Genomic DNA, 23922 nt, shown 5'->3' with positions numbered 1-23922 from the left:
CATCTTTTCAGCAGGTCCTTATGATCGATATAATTCACATAAATGCTGATGGATGTCAAGAATTGGATGTCCTCCGAAACGGGAATCTCTCCTTACCAGTAGAGCCCAAAGATTGTGAGCAGCAGGTCCTTATGATCGATATAATTCACGTAAATGCTGATGGATGTCAGGAATTGGATATCCTCCAAAACGGGAATCTCTCCTCACCAGTAGAGCCCAAAGATTGCGAACCCACTTAAAACTTTATTGGCACAGTGATAAGGAACCTGCATCATTCTCTGTCCATTCTTGTAAAATGGCTTATGTATCCCACTTAAAACTTTATTGGCACAGTGATAGGGAACCTGCATCATTCTCTGTCTATTCTTGTAAAATGGCTTATGTATGGGGGCTATCAATATTTAACATAAAAGGAAGCTCTTTCAAAATCTTTATGTGCTTGTGTGCTATCAATATTTAACATAAAAGGAAGCTCAAAATCTTTATGTGCTTATGCTCATGTTTCTTGTGTTCTCTGGGTTATTTTGATCTGAGGGCAGGAGGCTCTGGCACTTCTTTAGTGCTTCCAGGACTTCTGCCTGGTTGCTCTGCGTTGACTAAAATTATCCCATATTCTTCTGTAGTTTATATTCATTGCTTATGGGTATAATCAATCCCTGTCCTCCTTCCCAGTCAAGGTCTTCTTCCTGAACTCGCTTAAATCACTCAAGGGACAGACATTTAAAATGCACAATGATTGCAGCTTTATGGTGGTTTTGCAGACATAAAACAAAGGTCTGACAAAGTTGGTGATACTGGTACTGGGACTCTCCTGAGACTGTAAACATTTAAAGAATGACTTCTTGCCTAATTTTAACGATTCAGTCATGGGACAAGATCTTGTATTTATAACATGAGCTGTGGTAGGGTTTAAGCAGTGAATACAGATAACAATGTGAATTGCAGAAAGTAACTTAAGTCTTTTCTTTTTAAGGAAAACTGATCCACTCCATGGTAGCTCACTTAGATGCGGTTACGAGTTTAGCTGTTGATCCTAATGGCTTGTATTTGATGTCTGGCAGTAAGTACACTCAGATTTCATTTTCTTTTTCTCATAATGGCGGCAGACATGAGAATTGTAAAGAAAACTGTTTCCCCTTTCTTTAGGTCATGACTGTTCGATTCGCTTGTGGAATCTTGAAAGCAAGACCTGCATCCAAGAATTTACTGCTCATCGCAAAAAATTTGATGAGTCCATTCATGATGTGGCATTCCACCCCTCCAAATGTTATATTGCCAGTGCAGGTGCAGATGCCCTGGCTAAAGTGTTTGTATGACGGAGTGCTTCCCTTTCAACTCTAGCTTTGTATATATTTAACCAGTTTCACAAAAGAGAAGAGGAAGGCATGAGTCTTCTTATCCTGCCCTATAATTCAGAGAATGTTTGTAAGTGTTTAGTTTTGCAGGGTGCTGTTTTCTAAATTGATGTTTGTTCTGGTTTCTGTGAGCTCAGCTGGTGCTGAGAGCTTGGAAACTCTCAGTTTCAAATAGTTAAAAAACAAAAGAAAAGCTTTTATTTCAGAGGATGTGAATTTTCGTCCAGGCAGGCCTTGGGTGAAACTAGGTCTATGTATTCTCTGTTAATAAAATGGAGTACTGGAAAGAAGGGGTCTACTTGCATCAGGGAGTAGGAAAAGAGGGAAACTTCGTGGAATGCTTCTCACTGAGGAATCTTAATGTACTTAAAGTTAAATCACCTGGAAAAAGTGACTGTTCACATGCTCATTGCTGTGGCATGTGAGAGGCACTTTGTTGTCCCTCTGGTGTTGATAAAGTAGATCTTGTTCAGAGGTAGTTAATCTCGGCCACCTGGCTGCTAGCCTAAAATAAATGCAATTAAATGAAAGCAAATTACTAACATGAATTAAAATGCAGGAAAGTTTTTGTTACATCTTCTGTGTTATACAGTAAATATTTAGTTTGCAAAAGAATTTATATAATTTTTTTAAAGACTGTATTAGCGTGTGGCTAGAAGCTGAGCCTTTAGTCTAGTCCCAATTAACAACAGACAGAAGCAGTCTGTATATACTGTAGTAGCTGATTTAACTTATTCAGATTTATAATGCTGTTTGTTCTTGGAGATCTGGCACAAGAAATTATCACAAAGATTTCCGAAGAAGCTGTCCTACAATTTAACTATCAAACATTCATCTCCTCTTTCTATTCCTGCTAAAAAGGGTATCATTCTGGGCATTAAGGGCAACAGTGGGATACTTCTTTTGAAGATTAAACCTATACCTGATGCTTTGTATGAGTCCTACTAGTGCAATAGGTGAAAGCTATACAAAGTTCCATCAGTTTGAGAGATTCTGCTACTTCTAGAGGTATTTCCCAGCTTCACCACTTGTGGAACTTTTAAACTTGTCTGCTTCACTGGGTGTGTCGTGCCATTGATTAGGTTACCTGAAGAATGAGTGCTTCTTGTCGTTACTCAACAGATGTGCTTTGTTTGGCTATTCAGAGCTCCTCTGGTGATTTGAATGACAAATAACTTTTAGTCCAATCTGTTAGTCTTTTTATTCCTCCGTAAGGGAAAGTGAGTGGGTTCTTTTCTATTATGTGTCATCATCAAAGTTATTACTGCTCATAAGCCTGAAGTTGGTGTTTTCCTGTGATGGGAATGGAAGGCAGAATTTTTGCTGGAGATGATTTCTGGTGCTGATGTGAGTAGGAAAGAACCCAATGCAACTCTTCCATGTACCAGCCTGAGGTTAAGACTGGAAACTGATAACTCAATCTTTACCTTTAAACTGACACTTTTTAAAAAGGAATTGTTGGAAGATAACAACATAGGGTTTGATTGTGTTGTTTTTAGAGTGGTGTTAGGGGATGGGACCACATTTGAAGCTGATCGCAGAGTTTAAATCAACTATATTATTTAGAATAAAAGGTTGACCTGTGCTGTTTGAGCCTGCAACACATTATATTTACTGATAAAATATCCTGGAATACCTTTTATTGCTCAGAATATTCAGATATGTCACTTCATTATATTGATATGCAATATATTTCCATAGATAGGATTAAAACTTTTACCATGAAACAGATGACTACAATAGTAATTCAGATTATTTAGTTTTTATAGTGTTTTGGTTATAATGGGAAGGGGGAAATCTGGCTGCAAAACTGAGCATTCAACTTTGTGAGAGTTCTGTGTACTTGACTCATTCTGTGTGTCATTATTTTATTTCTTTTTGAAGAGGAAATTACAAAGATTTATTTGAAAAATTCTAAAAGTTATGTATATTATATATGTGTATATATATTGTAAACATGTATTAAATGTGTCTAGTAAGGGAAGACTCCATGGGTGCATTTTAATGTTTTAGTATTGAGTTCTCTTGAGTTTGTACATACAAAGGATAACGGTGTGGGTATGAAATGAATGTTGTGCTTTTGCTTACACAATACAATATGTAGTTACAGTTGTTTAAATTGCTGTATATAAAACTAATAGGCCGGCATGCTTGTTTTTCAAGACTGTCATTCTGATTACAATTGGAATGTAAGAAGTGGCTATTCAAATGTGAATTGAAAGATGTTTCCTTCTCGTTATTGAGCTCTTGCTCAAACTGAAGAGTGATTTTTTTACAAAGCTGGCAATAGCTAGAGGATGAGGTGCCTTTAAAAAACAAAACAAATGTAGCCTTACAAAGAGGTTGTGGAGTATATATATTTTTGTGCTGGTCTTCATAATTGATGTCAATGTCTTTTTACTGTACTTGCTCACATACTTGTAGGACTGCAGGGTATTGCGCATGAGCCTGTCAGATCTTCTGAACATCATCATAGGAATTAGGGATGAAAAAATTATTTAGGTTATCTAGTTCATCTGCTTGCTTAAAGCAGGGTTGTAGACTTGTGCATTTTAATATTCTCTTGGCCAGTGGACTTTTAGAAATGTTCTAAACAATTAGGCTTTCTTTTCAAGATTATTTCAATTAGTATGTCTCACTGACAGGAAGATTTACATGGTGTTTAGTAGTTCTTTTTTGTAACTTCATGCCAGTATTCCAAGCCATGTTTTGTGCCATTTTACAAATTCCTCATAATCTTTATAATTTGGAGCCTGCATGAACGCACTGGTTCTAGCTGCATATTTCCATTCCTTTCCACTTTCTTCAAGTTAATTTTTAGTCTGCTTTTTTTACACAACTTTTTCTTGTTTTCAGCCTTTTAGCTCAGTTCGCCATATCCTGGTGCTCACAACACCATTCCACATGCATGATTTATTGGACTTAGTCTGAACGTCATCTGTTAAGTGTGGTTTTTGTTTGTGTGGATTTTTTGCTCCCTAACTTGATGCTTTTGTGTAGGAAGACCAAACTTTTGGTTTTCTGTCTAGTGTCTCACAGCCCCAAATCATATTTCGCTCTTTATGACAACTGTTTTAAATAACTTTGAGCATTGTTGTTTCTCAAGTTTCTTCTTCACTTTCAGTATGTTATTATGATTCTTTTGCAGCTAGATGCTCAATTCCTGTTTCATTATTATCCTGGATTTTATAAGCTTTGAACTTGTGATCTCTGAGGGCACTCAATTATTTTTATTTTTTTCCCTTTTATATGCAGTTCTTCCTGGTTCATTGTAGTTGGTAACTTTCATGAATGTGATACTTACATCTACTGAAGATGTAAACAAAACTGGACCTAAGGCTTATTCTTGAAAAAAAAAAAAAAAAAAGGCAACATCAGTATCTGGCATTTTACCATTACTATTTTTCCCATATCTGATTTACATGGCACATGTTTTAATGGGTAACTAGTATAATTTTTTTGTGTATGCTAGCCTGTGCTGCTGATTTTGGTTTTACTAACTGATTTAATGGGAGAATTTTCAGTCCTTCTGTATGTTGAAAATTGGTCCACTAGGTTTAAATACTCCCATTTTTATTTCTAATTTACTTCACTGTGCTGTTTGCTTTCACATATTTGATTCAGTTACCAAAATGCTTGCACAAAATGATTTGGAGTAGCCTGGAAGAAGCTCTAGATATAATTACATTGTGGAAAACATTTTCTTCACTCTTTAGAAATCATGGTGTCTGCATTTATTTTTGTACCTCAAAGAGAAAACTTTTGACATACCATATAAAATATTTTATTACTTGTAAGAAAATCACCCAATGAATATTTTGCGATCTCATTCATCTTTATTTTGATAAAATACGTTCTTTAGCAAGAAGCCTGTAGAACTATGTGCCACATACTGTAGGTTGTTTTTTAGGCCATACATTTTCAAATAATGTTACGTGTTAAAGCAGTCCCATATGTAATGTGTTTTGAGTAAGTGTGTGATGTTCCCCGTACAGCTTTGTGATTAAGTCATACAACACTATTTTGCAGTTGTGACTTCAACCAGAAACTTGTCCTTTCGAATAAATGTGTAAGAGATAAAGGACTTGGTTACACCACCTTTTCCAGTACACCTGTGTGATCACAGATGTGTCCCCCTTCCTCACCTCCTTCCTCATGTTTCAACAATGTAATTTTGGGGAGCAACCATTTCTGTAAACTGATGTGTCATTTGAGCAGTGTTTGATTGGCAGAAGTGTTAGTCCATCCCAAAGGAAACAAAACAATTAAAAAGCGGGCATAACCATCATTTAAGCAAGTTTTGGGGTTTTTTTTAATGCCTTTCAAGATGTGCCCTCCATGTGAACAGTGGCATCACAGGAGTATTTGTCTGGGGAGCAGTGCAGAGTTTAGCCCAATGGTATTGCAAAGGAAAACATGAAAAGGTTAGGGTAACAAGTTAGCGAGGCCTTCCCATAATGATCTTCAGACTTATTCAAACATCCGTTGGTTGCAGGTTGTATGAAGAATAAAATCCAGTCTGTATCCAGATTGCAAATTAGGCACTCTTATGTCAAAGTAAAAGGTGGAGTTTGTTCAAATTTCAAAACTGTGGCACTTTAGATCAGGAGGTGGCAAGAAATGTGTAACAGCTTATTACTTAAATTCTAAGAACAGAATTTACTCTTCTGCTAGTGTAGTCTTCATGTTGGGGACCCAGTTATGCGAAGATAAATTCCTCAGGTACTGTCATGGGACTGCTCTTGCTTCTGGATAAATATTTATTTAAAAACAAAATTGCAGGACTAAGACTTTGTCTTATGATGTCCATTATTATTGAAACAAAGCCACAAAATTTGGGAAGCAGAGTAGAAATTTAGGCTGCTTCTTCTTTTTTTTTTTTTTTTTTCAGTCATAATATTTAGGTTCTTTTTTTTTTTTTTTTTTTTTTTTCTTCAGTCATAATCTACATATTTAATATATATTACATACAGTGTCATCTGTATGATTCACTTCATATTAAATAACCCATTCTGTAAAAATACTCCTTCAGTACTTTGTTGTACAATGAGATGTGAGTGGAACCAGTGGTTCCAGGTAATTTAGCATGTATCTCTTTCAGTTTTCTAATGGGTGACCAGATAAGATTCATGGAAATAACTGTGAAAACGTGCTGCTGCTGCCTGTAGTATAGCATTTCCAAACATTCTGAAATATGTGGCTGTTGAGTGCAAATTGTTTTGGACTACAGTGTTAAGAATTAAGACATTGGAATATGATAGTAAGCCACTTAAATATGGTAAATTGATTTGTATAAGATGTTGCGGTCTTTGATGTGGTAATTTGGGTTTTCTTGGCCACCTGCTGTTGGTGAGCATCGTAGGGATGCTCTGCATAGCTGGTAGCATTGAGTGACAGAGGAAGCAAAGGTTTCCCCGAGAAAACTACTCAAATGTTTTGGGAAGCTCCCTTTTTCCATAAGGACATGAAGGCGTTGAGAATGTTTTATCTAAATCTGATAGTGTATTTAGTTGAAGAGGATTACAATAGGTGAACAGGCTTTACTTTCATCGTCAGTGTCTTTAAGCTTAGAGACAAACACCGTTACTGAAACGAATGGCCTGTCAACTGCTAAAAACCTCACCAGTGTTCCTCCTGAATGGCAGAGAAACTGATGAAAACCGCAGTGTTAATCCATCCCAGTATATAGGGGGTGTTTTACCAGAAATAATCCATATTGTAAAAGGTAGTATTACGTACAACAGAGCAAATTAACGAACAACTGGGGAGTGGCGGGGGGATGAGGATGACCTTTGTGTAAATAGTCTTTGCTCAGGCGAGTGCTCTTGTTCGGCTGGTGGCACTAATCCTAGGAGGGAGGATGGTGGGAAATAAGACCTTTAAAACGATGTCTCTGCCTGTGTAATGAACATACCTGTTGTGCAGGTTATCTATCCTTTTGATATGTTTTGTATCGTCCCACTTAAATCCTCCTTTAGGCTGTGTTTTCTGAGAATCTTAAAACCTTATCTGCAGTGGAGTCTCATTGCAGGGTAAATTTCATAAGGGACTATTGATTTGCTCTTAGAATGTTTTTTTGAAGGGTCGTGGGGTCTCAGCTTCAGCCCTACCCCTCCCACCACCATAAGGTGTATTTGTACCTCCTTATTCCCAGTTCATTCAGTTCTACTGAGTTACCTCTTACCACACCTGCTGACTTAATTTTGCTGCTCTGTAGTCTGTTTTGTGAAAGCTTATGAAGTGCTCTGTCATTTAAGATGTGTTTGAGAAGCTGAATTCCACTACCGAATGCATAAATCCAGTTGAGCAGTACCATTTGTAGGTCTCAGCTGATTCCTTGTCAGGAGAGATTTGTTGCTAGATGAAAAATTCAAACTATGGCTGAGCTAAAAAGGCATTTAATAATATATGCTTTTTAGCCCAACTTTCTTCTTGATAAAGTCTGGGTTGTGGTATTGTGTTAAACTAGTTTTGCCCTGCTCGTGCTGCCAAGCCATGCTGTGATCATGGGAGGTCACACCCATGTTTAAACCATGCCTGCACATGTGTTTTTCAGCTGCTCAAAGCCTTACGTTGACACGGTCCTCAGGCCCAGTCTCCTTGCATTCCATTAGTTTGAATTGCAAGTTCCCAAAATTACTTCCTTGCTATTTCAGGAAACCCTTGGTCCTCACGCCAGAGTATCAGACTGGGATGCTGAGAAAAGTTTGATGCAGCTGGATTTGTACTATTCTGAAAGGGAAGGGATAACTTGTTGCCAAGCCAAATATTTTCACTATTTTTGGATTACTTACTGAAAGCAGCCAAAAACATTGTATAAGGGATAAATGATGGACTTCAAGCTAATATTTTTCCATTAAGAATTTATTTTTTTATTCTTCCTGTCATCAAGATATAGTGCTTTTTGAATGTAGCTCATTTTCAGATACATGGCTCCTCAGACTGTTTCCTTGCAGTCAGACATTTACAAACATGCACGGTTTTGAAAACTGTCTCGTATCTGTTAGCACTTTTTCTGGAAATGCAAACTGAGCATGTTAGCTAATAATTTCTTGTACCCTTATAGCCCAGGCAGGCTGAAAAGCTGTCTTGTGCTATGTTTTCCTTGAATCATGCATCTGAAAAAATTTGTAGAAGAAAATCTGTGATGAGAGGACTGTTGTTGCTGTAAGGTTTTCTGTTGACATTTGTCAGCATATCAACAACCTGCATTGTATTTTGTATAAATATCTTCAGTTGTTTTCTTTTAGAAGAAAACTGTCAGGTTAAAAAAGACAAATTTCTTTGCCTTAGGGACTGTAGTTTGGATTTTTTTGTTTGTTGGTTATATTAATATATTTTTTTCTTCTCTCCAAGAATAGCTGTTGAACTTAGAGTTACCTGACAGTTCTCTTTTGGAAAAGATACCACAGGTGATAACCACTTAAATGTTAGGAATTACGGTTGCTCCTCTTCTGTTTTTGGTCACTTCCATGGCAGATAGTTGGTAGGAAAAGGCTACTGTGACTGATATATAATGAGCTAAAGGAAATTGAGACTCCCTTCAGAATTAGTCTGAGGTTATGGTTTTGCACGCCAGTTTTGAATGACTACTTTGAAACAATGTTGGGCTTCAAGTGTCTTGCAAAGTGGTGGATCCGAATGAGAAATATCTACTTGTTGAGTAATAGTCTGCTTGTCAGTTTTTGTGTATGGCTCAGTACAAGGCAGTGTCAGAATTTCAGTACCGCCAAATTGCGTTGTTTAAATGCTACTGTTGTACAAAAGTGAATGTTATTTTAAGTGAGAAATTCTGTTTTCTAACTTGTGAAGGAAACTGTTTTCTTGGGAGTAAGCATCTATAAATTTCATGTATTTCATTATTCCAGAAAGGCTTCTTAATCATGGGACATGAGAAAAGTGGAAAAGGGATTTGTTTTCCAAAGATTTGATAAGCATTTATTATAAAAAGTACAAATTTTTGCTTTAAATGAAAATGCTTCTTCGAACACTTAATATTACACTTCTTACTAAGATTCAGTAGTTTGAAATCCTGGATAAATACCCGAAATGGCAAAGACAGAAAATTCAAAGGGAAATGATTTTGAAACATGCCAGTATATTTTTGAGCTTCTCAATTGCAGCCCTGAATTTTCTCTTTTTCACGGCAATTCATATTTTGTGAAACTTCTTGGGTAGGTTATATTTAAAGCTACATTCACTTGCCTGAGTAAGTCAAGTAGATATTTTGTCATTAAAATTATATAGATTTGCTTCTGTTAGTGTGCCATTTAAAATGAGGCCACATCGAGGTAACCATGCAGGTATTTGTATTGGTATGACAGTGGTGAAGTGGGGTAGCTGTATACTGTACCCGCATTCTGTGCTGAGCAAAATCACATGGACTTCCAGAAATCAGCAGTGGTTTTTGAGAGCAGCTTTATTTAATGTTACAGCATCAAGTAAGTGTCATTTGTACCATATAATTATGTAAATTGGGTGCTAATAAATACTATTTTTCAACATTTTGTATTGTGTTTGTAATTCTGCATTTTATCACAAGATGTGCATGGTCTCGGAGTGCGTACTAGGAGGGGAACGTGCACTCGGACTGGGGCAGGTAGACATGCGTTTGGAGGGGCACGAGGTCCCTTCTTGTGAACCTCCTTTCGCACCGTGCAACATGATAACCATTCACAGCAGCGTCTCGGTTTTTCTCTTCTCCATATGTCTTGGTTTTGTACTGCTCCGCCATCCTGGTACTGCTGGCACCCTACATCTCTGCACGCAGAGTCCCCAGCATCCTGACGGGGTGAGCAGACACGCCGATGATACGATGGTCCGTCAGCGGTGCGTGGATCGCAGTGAGACACGGTGTGCTTCCTGGGGAGAACATTCATTTAACATAAAAATACACACATGGTTCTGCCCCTGGGCAGAGGATGAGGGAGAGCAAGCTGCATGCCACAGATGGTAGTGGCATTGCTACGGGAAGATGCTCGGAACGGCACTGCTGAGGGGGTGGTACGGGTTCCTACACAGAACTGAGCAGAACGACTTGTTTGTAAGTCCATCCTGTTTTTTCTAAGCTTGTAGGTGGGATAAGCGAGGTTCTCGTCTCCTCTCCATGGTAGGTAAAATAAGCCTTCTGATTTCCTCCTAATCATCTTCCCTCCTCACAGGAAAGGAGGAGTTGCTTTAGGAAATGACCATACAGTTGCTTTCACCCCAGTGTGCTGCCCCCAGAGAGGGTCAGTCAAAGATTCCTGAGGTAGGGAGAAAGAAGATTTCATGAACAATGTAGGAGTGACCCTCGCACATGGAAGCCCTTCCCAACAACCTAGTGGGTTTGCCTGTGGACAAGACATGTCCCCATAATGATTTGGGTGTGAGAAATGTGAGGGTGTTCTCTTTGGCCGTGTAGTGAAACTTTTAACTAGCATTTCTCCATGTGCTTAAAAATAAGCAATTTCTATGAGCGAGTGTTGGAGTTCTTGAACTGCATTGTCCGAGTTTTTATTAGAAAGCAGAGAAGGGGTGGCAGTTCCCACTGACTGGAAAAGGGGAAATATACATAACCCCCATTTTTAAAAAGGGAAATAAGGAAGACCCAGGGAACTACATGCTGGTCAGTCCAGTGTTAAGGAGAATAACGCTTCTCTTGCTGTTCAGTACAACTGACAGCTGATTGTAGCTGATGCAGTGCTGAAGCCTGTGATACTCCTCAGTTTAAATTTTTAACAAGGAAAAAAAGACTGAGGAATTTGAGGCACTCGGCTGTACAGATGTACACTTGGCAATGTTTTCAGTATGTAGGTGATGCAGCAAATGTCGATGGCCTGGTACTGTCTTAAGACTTCTCAAACGGAGATGGGAATGGAAAAGAAAAGGGAAAAGTTGTTTCCATAATGTTGCTGATGGGCAGAGAAAAATAACTAAAGAATGATAGAGTGAATTTGTTCAGCCTTGAAGTAATTTAAGGTATGTATACCACAGAAGACTGACTTAGTGTTTGGTGTCTCGATAGTATTTCTGATGACGTGGGTAAGTTTCTGTGCAGTTTACAGGTAGAGTGTTGTCGTGGTTTATAAAACCACGGTTACAGTTTTTTTGGTTTTTTGGTTTTTGTTTTTGTTTTTTTTTTTTTTTGAGATAACGACAGATTTTTAATAATACCACACGAGGAAAACAAAAGAAAGGAGAATATGACAATAAGGCAAGATATAGAATACAATGGAAACACTGATACAATGAAATTCTCACCACCATGAGCTTCACAAAAGAGACCCCTCTCCCGGCTAGCTTCCCCTTATATCCCAGGCATGACGTCAGCATGGTATCGAATATCCGGCTATGCCCAACTCCCAGCTTCTGTGAAGAATTAACCCTATCCCAGCTGGACCCAGGACAAGTGTTTAATCCACTAAGGACATTTAGACTGGGTTCGTCCTGTCTGGATGCCTAACCCCAAAGCTTTTCCTGGTTACTGCTTCCAAATAAGTTGTGATCTTGCCGTTTTGGGAAACTACATAAGATTTTGATGTCCTTCAGCCAGTAGACTCTGCTTCAACGACTGGTTCCTCCGATAGGTAATTCAGTGGTCTTTCCTCTGCGAGCTCACTTTTAGGCTTTTTTTTTCAGCTCAGCATGTAAAAGGATGACATTGAAACACCTGGGGCTTTACCAGGCTGGCTAGGTCTTCCATAATCTAGTAAGAACCTCAGCTCAGGACAATATTTGGTGTTTGCTTTTTAACCACATATGAGACAACATGGACTGCATATGACTTTGGGACAATTTTATTGCAAAAGATATAGCAACTTGTATTGAGAAGCTTAAAATAGCTTGTATATGTTACAGAAGGAGTTCTGCTGCTTTCTTCAAACAAATATACCCCCTCGAACATTTATGAAGATGTATATGTAAGTTATCTTGGATTTTTAACAAAACGTTATTTAGAGACTTTAGTAGATGACAAGTATTTTGATTGCTATGAAAGGTAAAGGTTAAGAGAGGAGTGTGTTCTGTGCTGATCTGCTCACTTTTGTTAACGGAAAGGAGTGTATTCTTACAAGTTTTGAGGCTTACGCTTAAGTGTACAGCATTTATGAGTAGGACATCTAAGTTAGATGACAGTCGGATTAAACATTAAACCACTTTCACACTTTGAGATCCAACAGTTTCAAGGTCATCCCATTAAGTTAATACAAATGCACATTGGCAACCGAGTGCCACAGCTGTTCTGTAAGACAGACCACCTAAACAACAACAAACCCTGCAGTACCCTCTATAAATGCTTGGTACAGAAGACAGCAGTGCAACTTCCCTGTGAAAAAGCATTTGAAAGCTCATAGTCCTTACTTGAAGTTTAAGCTTTCAGAAGAAATTAAAATGCATATCCTAGAGAACACGTGTGGCTCGTAACTGTTTCTCAGGCTGTGCTTTCAGCAGAGCACAAGCAAAGCACTGGGGAGTCTCTCCAGTGTACCAGTCTTCCATGCTGCAAAAGTTCGGCCAGTATGGAAATCAACATGCGGTGGCAAGCTGTTGCATTAGAAGTTAAGCCACACTATTAAGAGCAGTTAAAAGTTAAGACTTGGGCCTTTTTCTCATGTGGCCCTAATTTAAACCTCCAAGCAAACAGGTTTTCAGACAATAAATCTGGCATCTGAACTAAAGTCCCCAGTAAATTCAGTTTATGCCTTTGAGTTTTGTCCAGCCCGTGTAATGTCCCTTGTTGAGAGGGAAAGATGCCTTCAGCAGAATGGCAGTGAGGGAGGTGGGTCAGGAGATGAGGGGTCTCAGGGGTTGCTCTGCTTCTGCCTAGCTCCTGTATCCTTAATTACTTTTTTCAAGCCAAGAGGCTACTGCTGTGGAAGTGCAGCAGCAGAGATTAGTGTTAAAAACTCTGCATACAACTATTTCATGTCTTTGTTTTGCTTTTTTTGGAAGCTGGCAGTACCCTACGTCTTCTGCCTGGGTAGCATTATTGTATTGATAATGTTCAGTTAAAGCTGGGACTGAATGTTTCTTCTGAAAGAAGATTATCTGATCTGTGTATAACCACTGTTATATCCAGGATTGTTTTTCATAACCTCTTGTGGTGTTACCACACCAAGGAGATCATGCAGAATCTGCTGTTGGTGTTAGTTTGCATTTTGCTTACTTCATTGGTAATTTCTGAGCTACTTCAATCATATTTCCAAGCATGATGGTTTCAAAGGTTGTGCTACTTTTGTTGACAGAAAGGAGTCTTCCTTATGGCAATTTACTTCAATTAATGTTTTTATGTGAATAAAAGACATCCTGGGTCATGGTTATTTATTAAAACTATAAAAGGCTATTAAAAACCTGGTTTGTGAGTAATATGAAATTTGAGTTTTAATTTCTTCCCATTTCCCGTTAGTTCCAGCAGGGTGGCTTTGATTGCCATAAGGTGCAGGAACACGCACGTTTTTATTGGCTCTGATACTCCCACCCCTTCCTTTGACAACTTTGCTTAATTAACATGTTTTCTTAAATTATACTGGGTGTAAAACATAACCAGCAACCTCATTAAAGTGCAATGCTTCTGACCCTTTAATGTGTCACTCCTCCTGTCGCTGGCTGGTGCTGTGGCCAGTTCTGGACTTCAGGAACAACCATGTGTTGAATGATCCAGGGCTGCAGTAGGTTCATTCTGAAATCCATCCATAAAACAGAAGTCAATCCCAAATGGGGGAGAGGGTGTCTGTAAATGTCTGAAATGCTGCTTTTCCCCATGTGTGATACAGAACTTCAGCTAATTCCCTCTTAAATCCTGTTAATGGCTCTCGCATAGCTCTCGTCACGCTAGAGACTGCTGGAAGCTGTTCTGAGCTGAGGTGTAAGGATAGAGCAGTGAGTCTCAAACGCTTTTCCGATTGCAAGCAACTTAAACCTACAATTTTCTCAAAGAGCTTCCTCTGTCCCAGCAGCTCTCCTGGCATCCCATGGGCCTTGAGCCATGAAAGAACAGAGCAAGTGAGCTAGGGGGACAAGACACTTCTCCAAATCCTAACGCGGTGCTGTAGGCGGCTAGATTGCAGTTCCTGCGTGCTGGCTGCTTTGTGGATTTGTGGCTTTATTTGGGGTTGACAAACAGTTGTAGGGTCCCACAGCTTTACTCTTTCCTCTCGCTTGCTCTCCGCTCTCTGCGTTTGGATAAATCTCAATGCTTGAGTTGACACTAGCTGAAGGTTAACTTGCTGGCAAGACAGCTGTATGGAGACAGAGTGCCTGCTTTTAACACGACTCAAATTGGAGTCGTGTCCCCCTGAAAAATAAGTGTCTGGTATGTCAGTCCTGACCTGGTGAGCAGTGCCACAGCAGCCCGGCAGCGCGGCCGCTCCCTGCGGGGACCTGGCTGTTTCAGGAAGGAGGTGGCACATTTCAAGGAGCCTGTGTGTGCCCAAGGGGGGCAATTAGACAAGCTGGGCTTCCCTGCTGTTTCCTCCATGTTTACTGCTTCTTTTGCTATCTGTCCAAATCAGAGTTTCTGAAGCCTGCAAGGAAAGAAAAATAATCAAGAGTCTACACAGAGTATATCATGCATAGGGACAGAGCTGCAATCAGCCTTGCTGGCTGGAAAGTGCCAGAGAAACACATTTCCAGTATTTCTTGAGCTGAGGGCTGGCATCGCTCCTGCGGCACTTGGCGTGCCTTCAGCACGGCACACGAGGGTCCCGCCTTGCTCGCGTCCATCAGTTCCGTGGCTGGGAATTAAATTCTGTGCAAATGTTTTGGATGAGCTGATTAACAAAGCGGTAGAGGTGGTCAAATTCATCCACGAAGAAGGAATGCTCCTTATCGGGGTCCGTTGCGATGGCTTCCAGTTCCTCTTGGGCTGCCCAAGCAACTCCCACAGAGTAAGCTATAACTCCTGGAAAGAAACGGAGAGTTTAGGATGAGCATAAACGTTGTCAGTGCTTAAATTTGATTTAAGACCAATACTGCAAACATAGTAGACAGGGTACAAAAATGCGGGCAATGAGTTGCAGTGCGCTCTCTGTATAAAAATGGAATGTTCAGATTGGAGGAAAGGCCTAGTTTGTGCTTTGGAAGTACCTTTTGCCAACAGCAAAAATGTTTAAACAATGGTAAAGCTTCTGCTCTCGGTCTGAACGACAGGCTCCTGAACAAAAGGTTCTCGTTCCAGTGCAAATGTCTTACAATTGTGTTGGAAGAGGTATGACTGTCCTGACCAAAAGCCAACGGAGGCTTCACGTGTTACTAGGACAGTAGAAATCCCCTAAGATCTCCTAGGCGCAGCTGCATTTTGCTAGATTTATGTGAATTTTTTCAGAAGGTCCCCATTCAGATTTTAAATGGACACTGGTCTTGCTTAGACCTTGAGGAGCTCCCAGGGTGAGGTGCTACTCTTCCTCCCTAAAGTTTCATTCAGTGCCTCCCAGTCATACCCAACTGCACTTCTCTGACCTGGATAAACGCTGAGGCGTGTAGGAAGAGCAGCTACCGACAGAAGAGCAGCTACCGACAGAAGAACTTACCGTCTTGGTGAGCTGCCATGGCCGGCACTCTGACATCATCGTAAGACCTGCCATCTGTGATGAGAATCATGATCTTCCTTTTGTTGGGTTTGGATTTGCTGAACAGCTGCTCTGAGGCGTAGCTGATGGCTGCTCCCGTGCTGGTCCCACCGCTCCAGTAACTGATCCGTTTGATAGCACTCAGCACGTCCTGCTTCGTGCTGTACTTGTCAAAGCCGAACTCGAGCCTCTGCTCGTAGGTGTACTGAACAGCTCCGATGCGGGTGTCAGTGTCGGAAATCTCAAACTCTTTGCTGATGTTGGCTACAAACTGGAGGACTGTGCGGAAGTTGCCGGTGCCGACGCTGCTGGAGCCGTCAATTACAAAACCAATGTCCGCTGAATTGAGGCACGTCTTGCTGCAAACCAGCCGATCGGTGTCGCAGACCCGCTTCACCAAGGGCTGGACCACCTTGTGGAGGCTGAACCAGCTGGGCACGTTGATGGAATAGAAACCGTTTGTCCTGCACACTGCCTGCAAGGCAACACAAGGATGAGGCAGTTCAGTCCGCCTGTTTCGGATGGAGTATGTGGCTAAATTGTAAATACAGGCTTCTGGGAAGAGCAGTGCTGGAGTCTGAAGTGGGTTCTCTAGTCACCATCTGCTTCCCCGGGAAGTGATGTCAATGTAACATCACAGATACTCGTGTAATGAGCCAGTTTTTCCTAACTTTTTTTTTTTTTTTTTTTTTAAAGCTGCAGGATGGAGCTGATATTATAGTACTGAAAGAAATGTAATAAGTTTGCCACCTGTCAGGCTTTTTGAAATAAGTTATATTTTTCCTAGAGAAATCATCTGAATCCCAGAGCTGCTGATGGTGTGGCTCCAGTGACGTTATGGGGACCTGTGTGTTTGCCACGTGGCAGCTTCAGCTCCAGTGGTTCAGGGCAACAGGGAAAGTTCTGCTTGCTGACAAACCCTACTGCCTTGAACTGGGACTGGAGTCGGGTTATCCTTGGCTCATACCCTTCTAAGCAGAAAAAAACCCTAAGCCATTTTGGTGAAAATGTAAAGAGCCCATACGGATTCCCCATTGTGCTGGTTCTGCCAAATAGTTACGTAAAAAAATAATTATTTTTTATAACTGAATGCTTGCAGGGAGCAGATCTGCAGGAGGCTTTTAGAGGATGAGTGGGAGTCGGGGGTGAGCAGGAGGTAGGGGTGGCACAGAAGAAGTGGGAGAAGTCCAGCATGTGATGGTGTGGTGGGGACAGGCTAGAGCAAAGTGTCCTCAGCTTTAGCGCCTTGTAAGTGCTAACTCCCCAGGCCTCTGGGTAGGAATATTTTGTCAAGCCAGGCTTTTTCCATCACCTTTGTGTGTGTGAGTGTTATAAAAGACTGAGGCACTGGGTTTTTTTTTGTACCTGCTCTTGACTCACATAAAGCATAACATCTCCAAGAGAGTTACGGTTCCCACCAATCTGGGCTCCTCACCGTGTCCCGCTCTCGTTTGCTCTCTGCTGTCTTGCTGCTATTTCAGTGTTAGGATGCAGGAGTAGCAAGTCACTGTTCCCTCTTTACCTGCCTGTTCTGAGCCCACTCCCACTTCTGCCGTGTCTCTGTAGCTTTGCCCTTTTAAAAACAATAAATGCAAATAAGACTAGAATCCAATTACATGCTGACCAGAGACAGCACAGCTCTCTGAAGCAGCGCTGAACTCATAGGAGGTTATTTCATGGCAGAGCAACATGGCTCAGATGGGAATCTGTTTTCTGAAAATCCCGGATAACTTGACCCTGCTTCCTGAGCCCAGCCTGCTCTGGCGCTTGGTAGGTGCCTGCTGCCATAACTGGCTGCCAGCTTGCCCTGGAGCACTGTTGAGCAGGCAGCTACCATTAGTGCCAGATACAAATTATTCAAGGCTTGCATTCTCTTTTTTTGCTGTACGTGGCGGGGATTTACTCTTTTTCCAAGAGCTACCATGAAGTCCATAGCAGCAAAAACAAATAAACAAAAAAAATAACCCACATCAGATCAACAGTGGAAATACAATGTTTGAGTTAGCCACTCTAGCTGAACAACTGGGATATGCCCGTGTTTGGAGTGTCCCAACATTTGCACGTATGGGACCAGTTTGTAAATGCAACGCTGGGATTAGGTTGACAGGGCTCCTCAGCCTTTGCCAAGTGGGGGATGCACAGCAGGAGGCTTGTGGAAAGCTCAGGCTGCAGTTGTGCGTTGCCACACTACTGTATATTTGGAAAACTTCTTGTCTCAGTGCGATGGAAGGTTTGTGGCAATGTTTAATCGGTAAAAAGCCATTTGTTCCATGAAGCGCCTCAAACCAGAACTTTCCTGACTTCATCCCCTTTCTGGCTTCAGCATTGCTGCCTGGCTCTTTGTTTGGGGACCTCGAGACAGTATAAGCAGGACAAGAACTAACCATAAGTGGTAAGAAGGAAAGGGAAATGCCGTGAATGAAACAGCTTGGAGAACGTAGTCAGAACCAAGCTTCTGGCCTGAGCCCAACCCAGTAAGTACCTTGTCCACAAAGTTTGGTTCGATAATGTTCTGCTTCTCGCTTTCAATAGCTGCTTCAATAGTGACAAAGAAAATGTTAATCCCTGATTCTCTGGCCAGCCTGGAGGCCTCCTCCACTCGGTCGGTCGGCCACCCATCCACCATTACTACAACCACGTTGGGTGCTCCACCTCGGTTTCCATTAGCATCCGAAAAGAAGTTTTTGTTAACAAATGAAAGTGCCTTCCCTGGAATAAAAGAGGAGATGCAGGATGAGTTACAGAGCTGGCAGTGCTCTGTCCAATATCTCATGAAATGGTCGGTAGAGGGATGAGTCAAGTGTTGGAACCCTGCTGAGAGCTGGTGAAAGTGTGAGCAGGAGGGGAGGTCGCAGCTGTCAGTTTCTCCTGAGCCCCCCTGTGCAGGTGTGCTGAACCCCATCCACCCCATCCCTGCGCCCCAGAGGGGCTGGGGGTGAGAAGCTGTGTTAGCAGGGATCCTCGATGCATCGGTGGGACCTGCCCACGAGGGGAAAGATAAATCCTGTCCATCTGTGATGGACTTGCAGCAGCCAGTGCAGGCAGGTCACGGTGGGAGTGGTGCCCCCCAGCCAGCCCTGCCCTAGCCCTGGGCACCATTTGGTCACAGCCTCCGTACCTAGCGAGAAGGCGTGGGCTTGCTACAGCGCAGGTTCTGGAGCCCTCCCCGAGCTGAGGATGTGTGAGCAGCCCCATCACCTACCAACGTTGGAAAGTCCACCTTTCTGTGGGATTTTCTCAATGGCATTTCTTAGGTCCTTGGAGTTGGTGTAAGTTTTTAAGTTAAATTCTGTGGAAGGGTCATTACTAAAAGAAGAAGAAATGAGATCAGTTGTCCATTTTTTGTTTCACATGCAACAATACAAAAGCTGTAGGACCCGTCTGTGCTATTGGGCTCCTGGGTGCAAGCTGGAGCGAGACCTTCAGCACGCATCAGCCGCAGAGCTCCAGTGCCAGAGCATGCGGTCGTGCCCCGTGGCAATGGGAGCAGCTGCATGAGAAGCTCTTACCCGTACTGAACGATGCCCATCAGAGGACCAGCGGTGCCGATGCCAAGGACTCGAGCCACGTTCCCGAGGAACTGCTTCTGGAGCTGAAAGCGGCGTTTACCAATGCTCCAGCTCCCGTCCATCAAGAAGGACAAATCAACCTTGCAATCTGAGCAGAGACACAGAAACACAGGAAGTATGTTTGGTCCTTTCTGGCAGCTGTGCTATCAGCCTCCATCCAGTGACTCGTCCTGCTGTGCACACCCTACCAAAACATGGACAAGTCCCAGCTGGGACCTCAAGTCTGTCCTGCTCATGGGTAAACACGGTCCTTTGCATGATTTTCTCCCACACAACATCTGTGTCTGGCTGGGTGACAAAAGGGCAGGAAGCTGTCCCTGGGTGTCAGCCTGGGAGCATTTGTGGGCTCTGGAGAAGATGTTGGCCATGCAGGAGCAAGCTGGCTCATGTCCTGTGCCCTGGGGCTCAGCCCGCTTTATTCACAGCCCAGAGGTGGTGAGAGTCTGTAAAGCCAGACATGAGTGACTGCTGGGTTTTGCAGTCTGGCCACCTGCAGGACACAGGCTTCATTCTGGGCTGGAGCTAACAACGGGGATGATGATTTTATTTGGTGCATTCAGACTAAGCGGGGGCTCTTTTCACATGCAGCCTTAGGGCTTGTACCTGTGTGGGCAGCAGCAGCAGCGTGCTGTGGTGTGTTGCCTCTCTGGGCTGAAAGTAATATTCTAGAAAAGCTGTGGCTGTACCCAAACAAACCCTTATCTCTAATTGCACAGATGAACCTGATCTCTGTGCTGTTGTGAATGCCGTCTTCATCACTGCCAGCTTGCTTTTATGTCTCTGCAAGTCAGAGGTAAAACATTCATCAGTTGGACTACGACCAGGAGCAGGATCAAAATTTGGCTTAACCAGAGTGCTAATTAACATTTTCCCCCTCCGGCGTCTGGGTCATCCCCATCTCTTGATTTCCCTCCGATGACGCCTCCTACAATCAGACTGTCCAAAATAGTGTGTTTTAATCATTAGGTAGCCCGAAGGCTACAAAGCGCCGATTGTTCTTACTGGCTTATGCAACTGCCTCCCATCTCATTACCTTCAATTTTTTTCTCCTGTAGCTGTCTGTTTTTCTAATTTTAATAATGCTGAGTTATAGAAGCGTGACTGAGAACCGTGTTCGTTCACAGCATATCATGAGGCAAGGCCGGGAACCCACAACAAATAATACCTCAATTAACAGCCAAGTTTTCCTGAATCTTGTGTCCTTCCAAGGGAGCTACACCATGCGATCTATATGTGGAAAGTGGGAGTTTGTTAGCCAGCAGGGTCTGGGCATGCGAAGATTTACGTACACTTATATACAACCTTAATTTCCAGGGAGGATTAGCAGGAATATTTTGGTGCTGGGACATCAGTGGGACTCTGCAAGAGCACAGGCTAACGGTGCTCTGGAGGGAGCTGGGTGCTGTCTGGTTTGCAGGGAGGCAAGATCTGAATTATAGCTTTTATGGTCCTAGAGGTATCCGGGGGATGAGAGTTTTGATTCTGGCGTGCTGTGTGTCAGTTCAGCTGCTGGAAAAAGCTGTGCTTGCCTGCCTCTCTGCTAGACTGAGCTCCGCTTTCCTGCAGTGAGATTGGCTCTGTAGGGCAGATCCTTCCCCTTTTCTTCTCCTTTCCCTTATTTCTGTATCAGTTTTAGGTGTATTTGACATCTTAGGGGAAAATATACTTTTAAGTATTCAGAGGAGTGCCTGTGACTATACAGAGCTTTGGTTCAGTAGTTAATGGAAAGAGTCCTTGAAATGCCAGTTCTGCGAGTGACAGCAATCGGCTGCTGGAGGATGGGCAGGAGAGGACCTGGGTGCTGGTGGGAGGGTGAAGCCCCCTCTCCAGGGCGGCTTCCTATGAGGAGGCAGCAGCTGACCCCATCTCTCCACTCTGAGCTTGCTTTTTCATTCTCCTTCTGCTCTGGGCCCCTTCTAAAGATGAGTTAATGGACAAATCCGCCTTTAATTATAAAGGGCTGCAGAAGATTTCCTTTTTGGATCAGGGACACTACATCTCCGTACTCGGACTGAGGGACCCTCGATGCTCCCTCTGCATCCCCTCTCTCCTCGCTGCGGCAGGCACCGGGTCTCTTTCTCAGGTGGTCTCCTTCCCTCCCACCCACGGCTGCGGGAAGGGCGCCCGCACTCAGCGTAGCCACGGGAGCCTGCTCTGCTCAGCAGGGCTTGCTCATCTAACCCTGGCCACAACACTTGGGTTTGCTCTTCTCTGCCATCGAAGTCCCCAAGCGAAGATCTGCGCCCCAGGAATGCGGAGCGGATGGTGCCTGGGAAGAGGCAGCGATGAGCAGCCCCCATCTCCCTGCCCAGGTAAGCTAAAGCTTGTCTCTTGTTTCCTTCCCTGTAGAAGCAAAAACCAGTTACATGTATGAGAGGGGTCGGCGAAGAGCATTTGCTGTTCTTGTGCAGGGGAAAAACGCGTTCCTCTGCAAGGGAAAATGGCATTCCTCGAGTCTCTTAGGCTTTCTTGAAAACTTACCTTTGCTATTTAATTTGAATGCATTCTAGCAACGTGTAATTACAAAAATGGCATTGCTTGATTATGAAATTAATTCTGATGTACGTACTTGGGTTCCCCTGGGAGATGGACTCCAGTGGTTTCGGATTCAATTCTTCCTTGGAACTGAAGCCTAGAGAGAGGAAGGAAAGGCTCAGTCGGTGCGTGCTCAGCGGCTGCCCTTGCTCTGGAAGGAAGCAGGCAACGAGGCGGCTGCAGAGTCCCCCTGGGCCTGAAGATTGATGTGGGAAGGAAACAAGGATGGGGAGCACATCCTTGGAGCTTCACTTTTTTCCACCTACATTGCTTCTAGGATACAACAAGCCTGGAGGCATTTCTAGAAGTGCCACCAAAATCTCTCCAGGTGCCCACTTTGACTCCCCTGTGTGGGTCGGTCCCCTTGCTGCCGGGGCTGGAGAGCAGCGCGCCCAAGCAGAGGGTTCCTCCGGAGCAGAGGCTGATGGCCGTGGTGTGGGGTGGTGACCTCCCTCCCAGCACTTTGCCCCTGAGAGAACCAGCGCTGCCACCCTGCCGGCTCATCTTCTTCTCTAAACTTCACTTATTACTTGAATGTCTGGTCAGAGTCTCCTGCATCACAGCATTTCCCTCCCGAGCAAGGGCAAAGAGCTGTTTCTTTTCGCTCCAGCATGCCAAGATTAAGGGGATTTAGCTGGGATAACTCTCAGAAGAGACAGCAATGATCAGACAAGCCCCAAACTGAACGCTCACCAAGGAAGCAGCTGGTCAAAGGAACAGCACAACGGCGTATTATTTTTGTAAACGGCATATTAATTTTTACAAAAAAAGGAAGTAGAAGACTTCTTTAAATCCTCATCACCAAATAAGTCAAGGAAAGACTACAGACTTCAGAGAGACAGTAAAAAAGGTAACTTTAGAAATGTGAGCTTAACATAGAAAAAACATGAGAAATGACTAGGTGCCACATTTGTCTCTCCACAGCGGCCAGCCACGAGAGTATCAGTGTAGGTAAAGAGAGCAGGTGGCAAGGGGACATCAGCGAAGGTCACCACCTGGATATGACGGGAGGTGTAACAGCTCTGAGTGTGTGCACCGCCTAAGCTGGTTGCTGAAGATATTAATGACCAAGCCATCATAATGCAGAAAACAGCCAAAAAATGGGGGAAAATACCAGCTCCAGCTGCCTCCATCACCACTCCTACTTCCATTCCAGTTGTCTAATGAGCCACCCCTCATAAGGGGCAAAGACAACTCCTTTGAGTCCTTCCACCTGCACGCTGAAAGCTGCACATGGTTTTGGGTCAGGGGCCAAGTTTGCATTCAATCTCAGCAGGCAGTGCCTAATGTAAAGCTGACTTGATGTTTGATCCCCTGCCAGGAGGCTATAGCACACCACAGCATCCTTACGGGACAGAAAGGCCCGTTTGGATGGTGGAAACACCAGGAGGGGAAGGGAGGCAGAGCAGCGGTGCTGGGGCAGCGCTGCCCGAGGCAGGGCACTGGCTCCCAGCTGAGGAAAAGGGATGTTTTGGAACAGGGGTGATGCAAACCAGCACTGTCAGCACTGGCTTATGGGGGGTTTATCTGATGCAGAAGTTATGGGTGACATGAGAGAGAGAGACAAAGGACACAATGACTTGGACCTGTACGTAGCCTCTCTTTGTCAACCACATGGATGAGAATGATATTTTTTTTTTGTAAAACCTGAAATAATTGGGACCTTGCCCTCCTGACTGTGCGTGTTTCAGTACAGGCTTTAATTACATGGGCGCATGACAGTTCCTCAGTAACAGACCAAAGTCACGCTTCATCCTGCAGCCTGCGCGCCACGTACCGCACATGTGCCAGCTGGGTGTCCGTATGTGCAGTTCTCCCTGCTTGCCTTATTTGCCGAACAGAAAGTAGGTGGATTTAACACCAGAGTGAAATTAGATATTAACATGTGCCATTGATTTTAGCAATTAATTGTGTAGG

General features: G+C 43.1%; 1 protein-coding gene across 1 annotated transcript in view; it reads right to left on the bottom strand.

The window, feature by feature from the left end:
- Positions 1-14977: 14977 nt before the first annotated feature.
- The window catches only part of VIT (vitrin), a 33104-nt gene continuing 24159 nt past the window's right edge, over positions 14978-23922 (bottom strand). The window contains exons 13-18 of the mRNA XM_010082040.1: positions 22040-22102; positions 19411-19558; positions 19104-19207; positions 18384-18610; positions 15863-16376; positions 14978-15234 (exon numbers count right to left, since the gene is read on the bottom strand). Coding sequence (XP_010080342.1) covers positions 15056-15234; positions 15863-16376; positions 18384-18610; positions 19104-19207; positions 19411-19558; positions 22040-22102 — 1235 coding nt within the window. The 3' untranslated portion in view covers positions 14978-15055. The remainder of the gene's footprint in view (positions 15235-15862; positions 16377-18383; positions 18611-19103; positions 19208-19410; positions 19559-22039; positions 22103-23922) is intronic.

This window comes from Pterocles gutturalis, unplaced genomic scaffold (assembly GCF_000699245.1).
Source record: "Pterocles gutturalis isolate BGI_N339 unplaced genomic scaffold, ASM69924v1 scaffold9979, whole genome shotgun sequence".
Taxonomy (NCBI): Eukaryota; Metazoa; Chordata; class Aves; order Pterocliformes; family Pteroclidae; genus Pterocles; species Pterocles gutturalis.
Note: the sequence above shows the minus strand (reverse complement) of the source record. Positions and strands in the feature narration are given on the sequence as shown.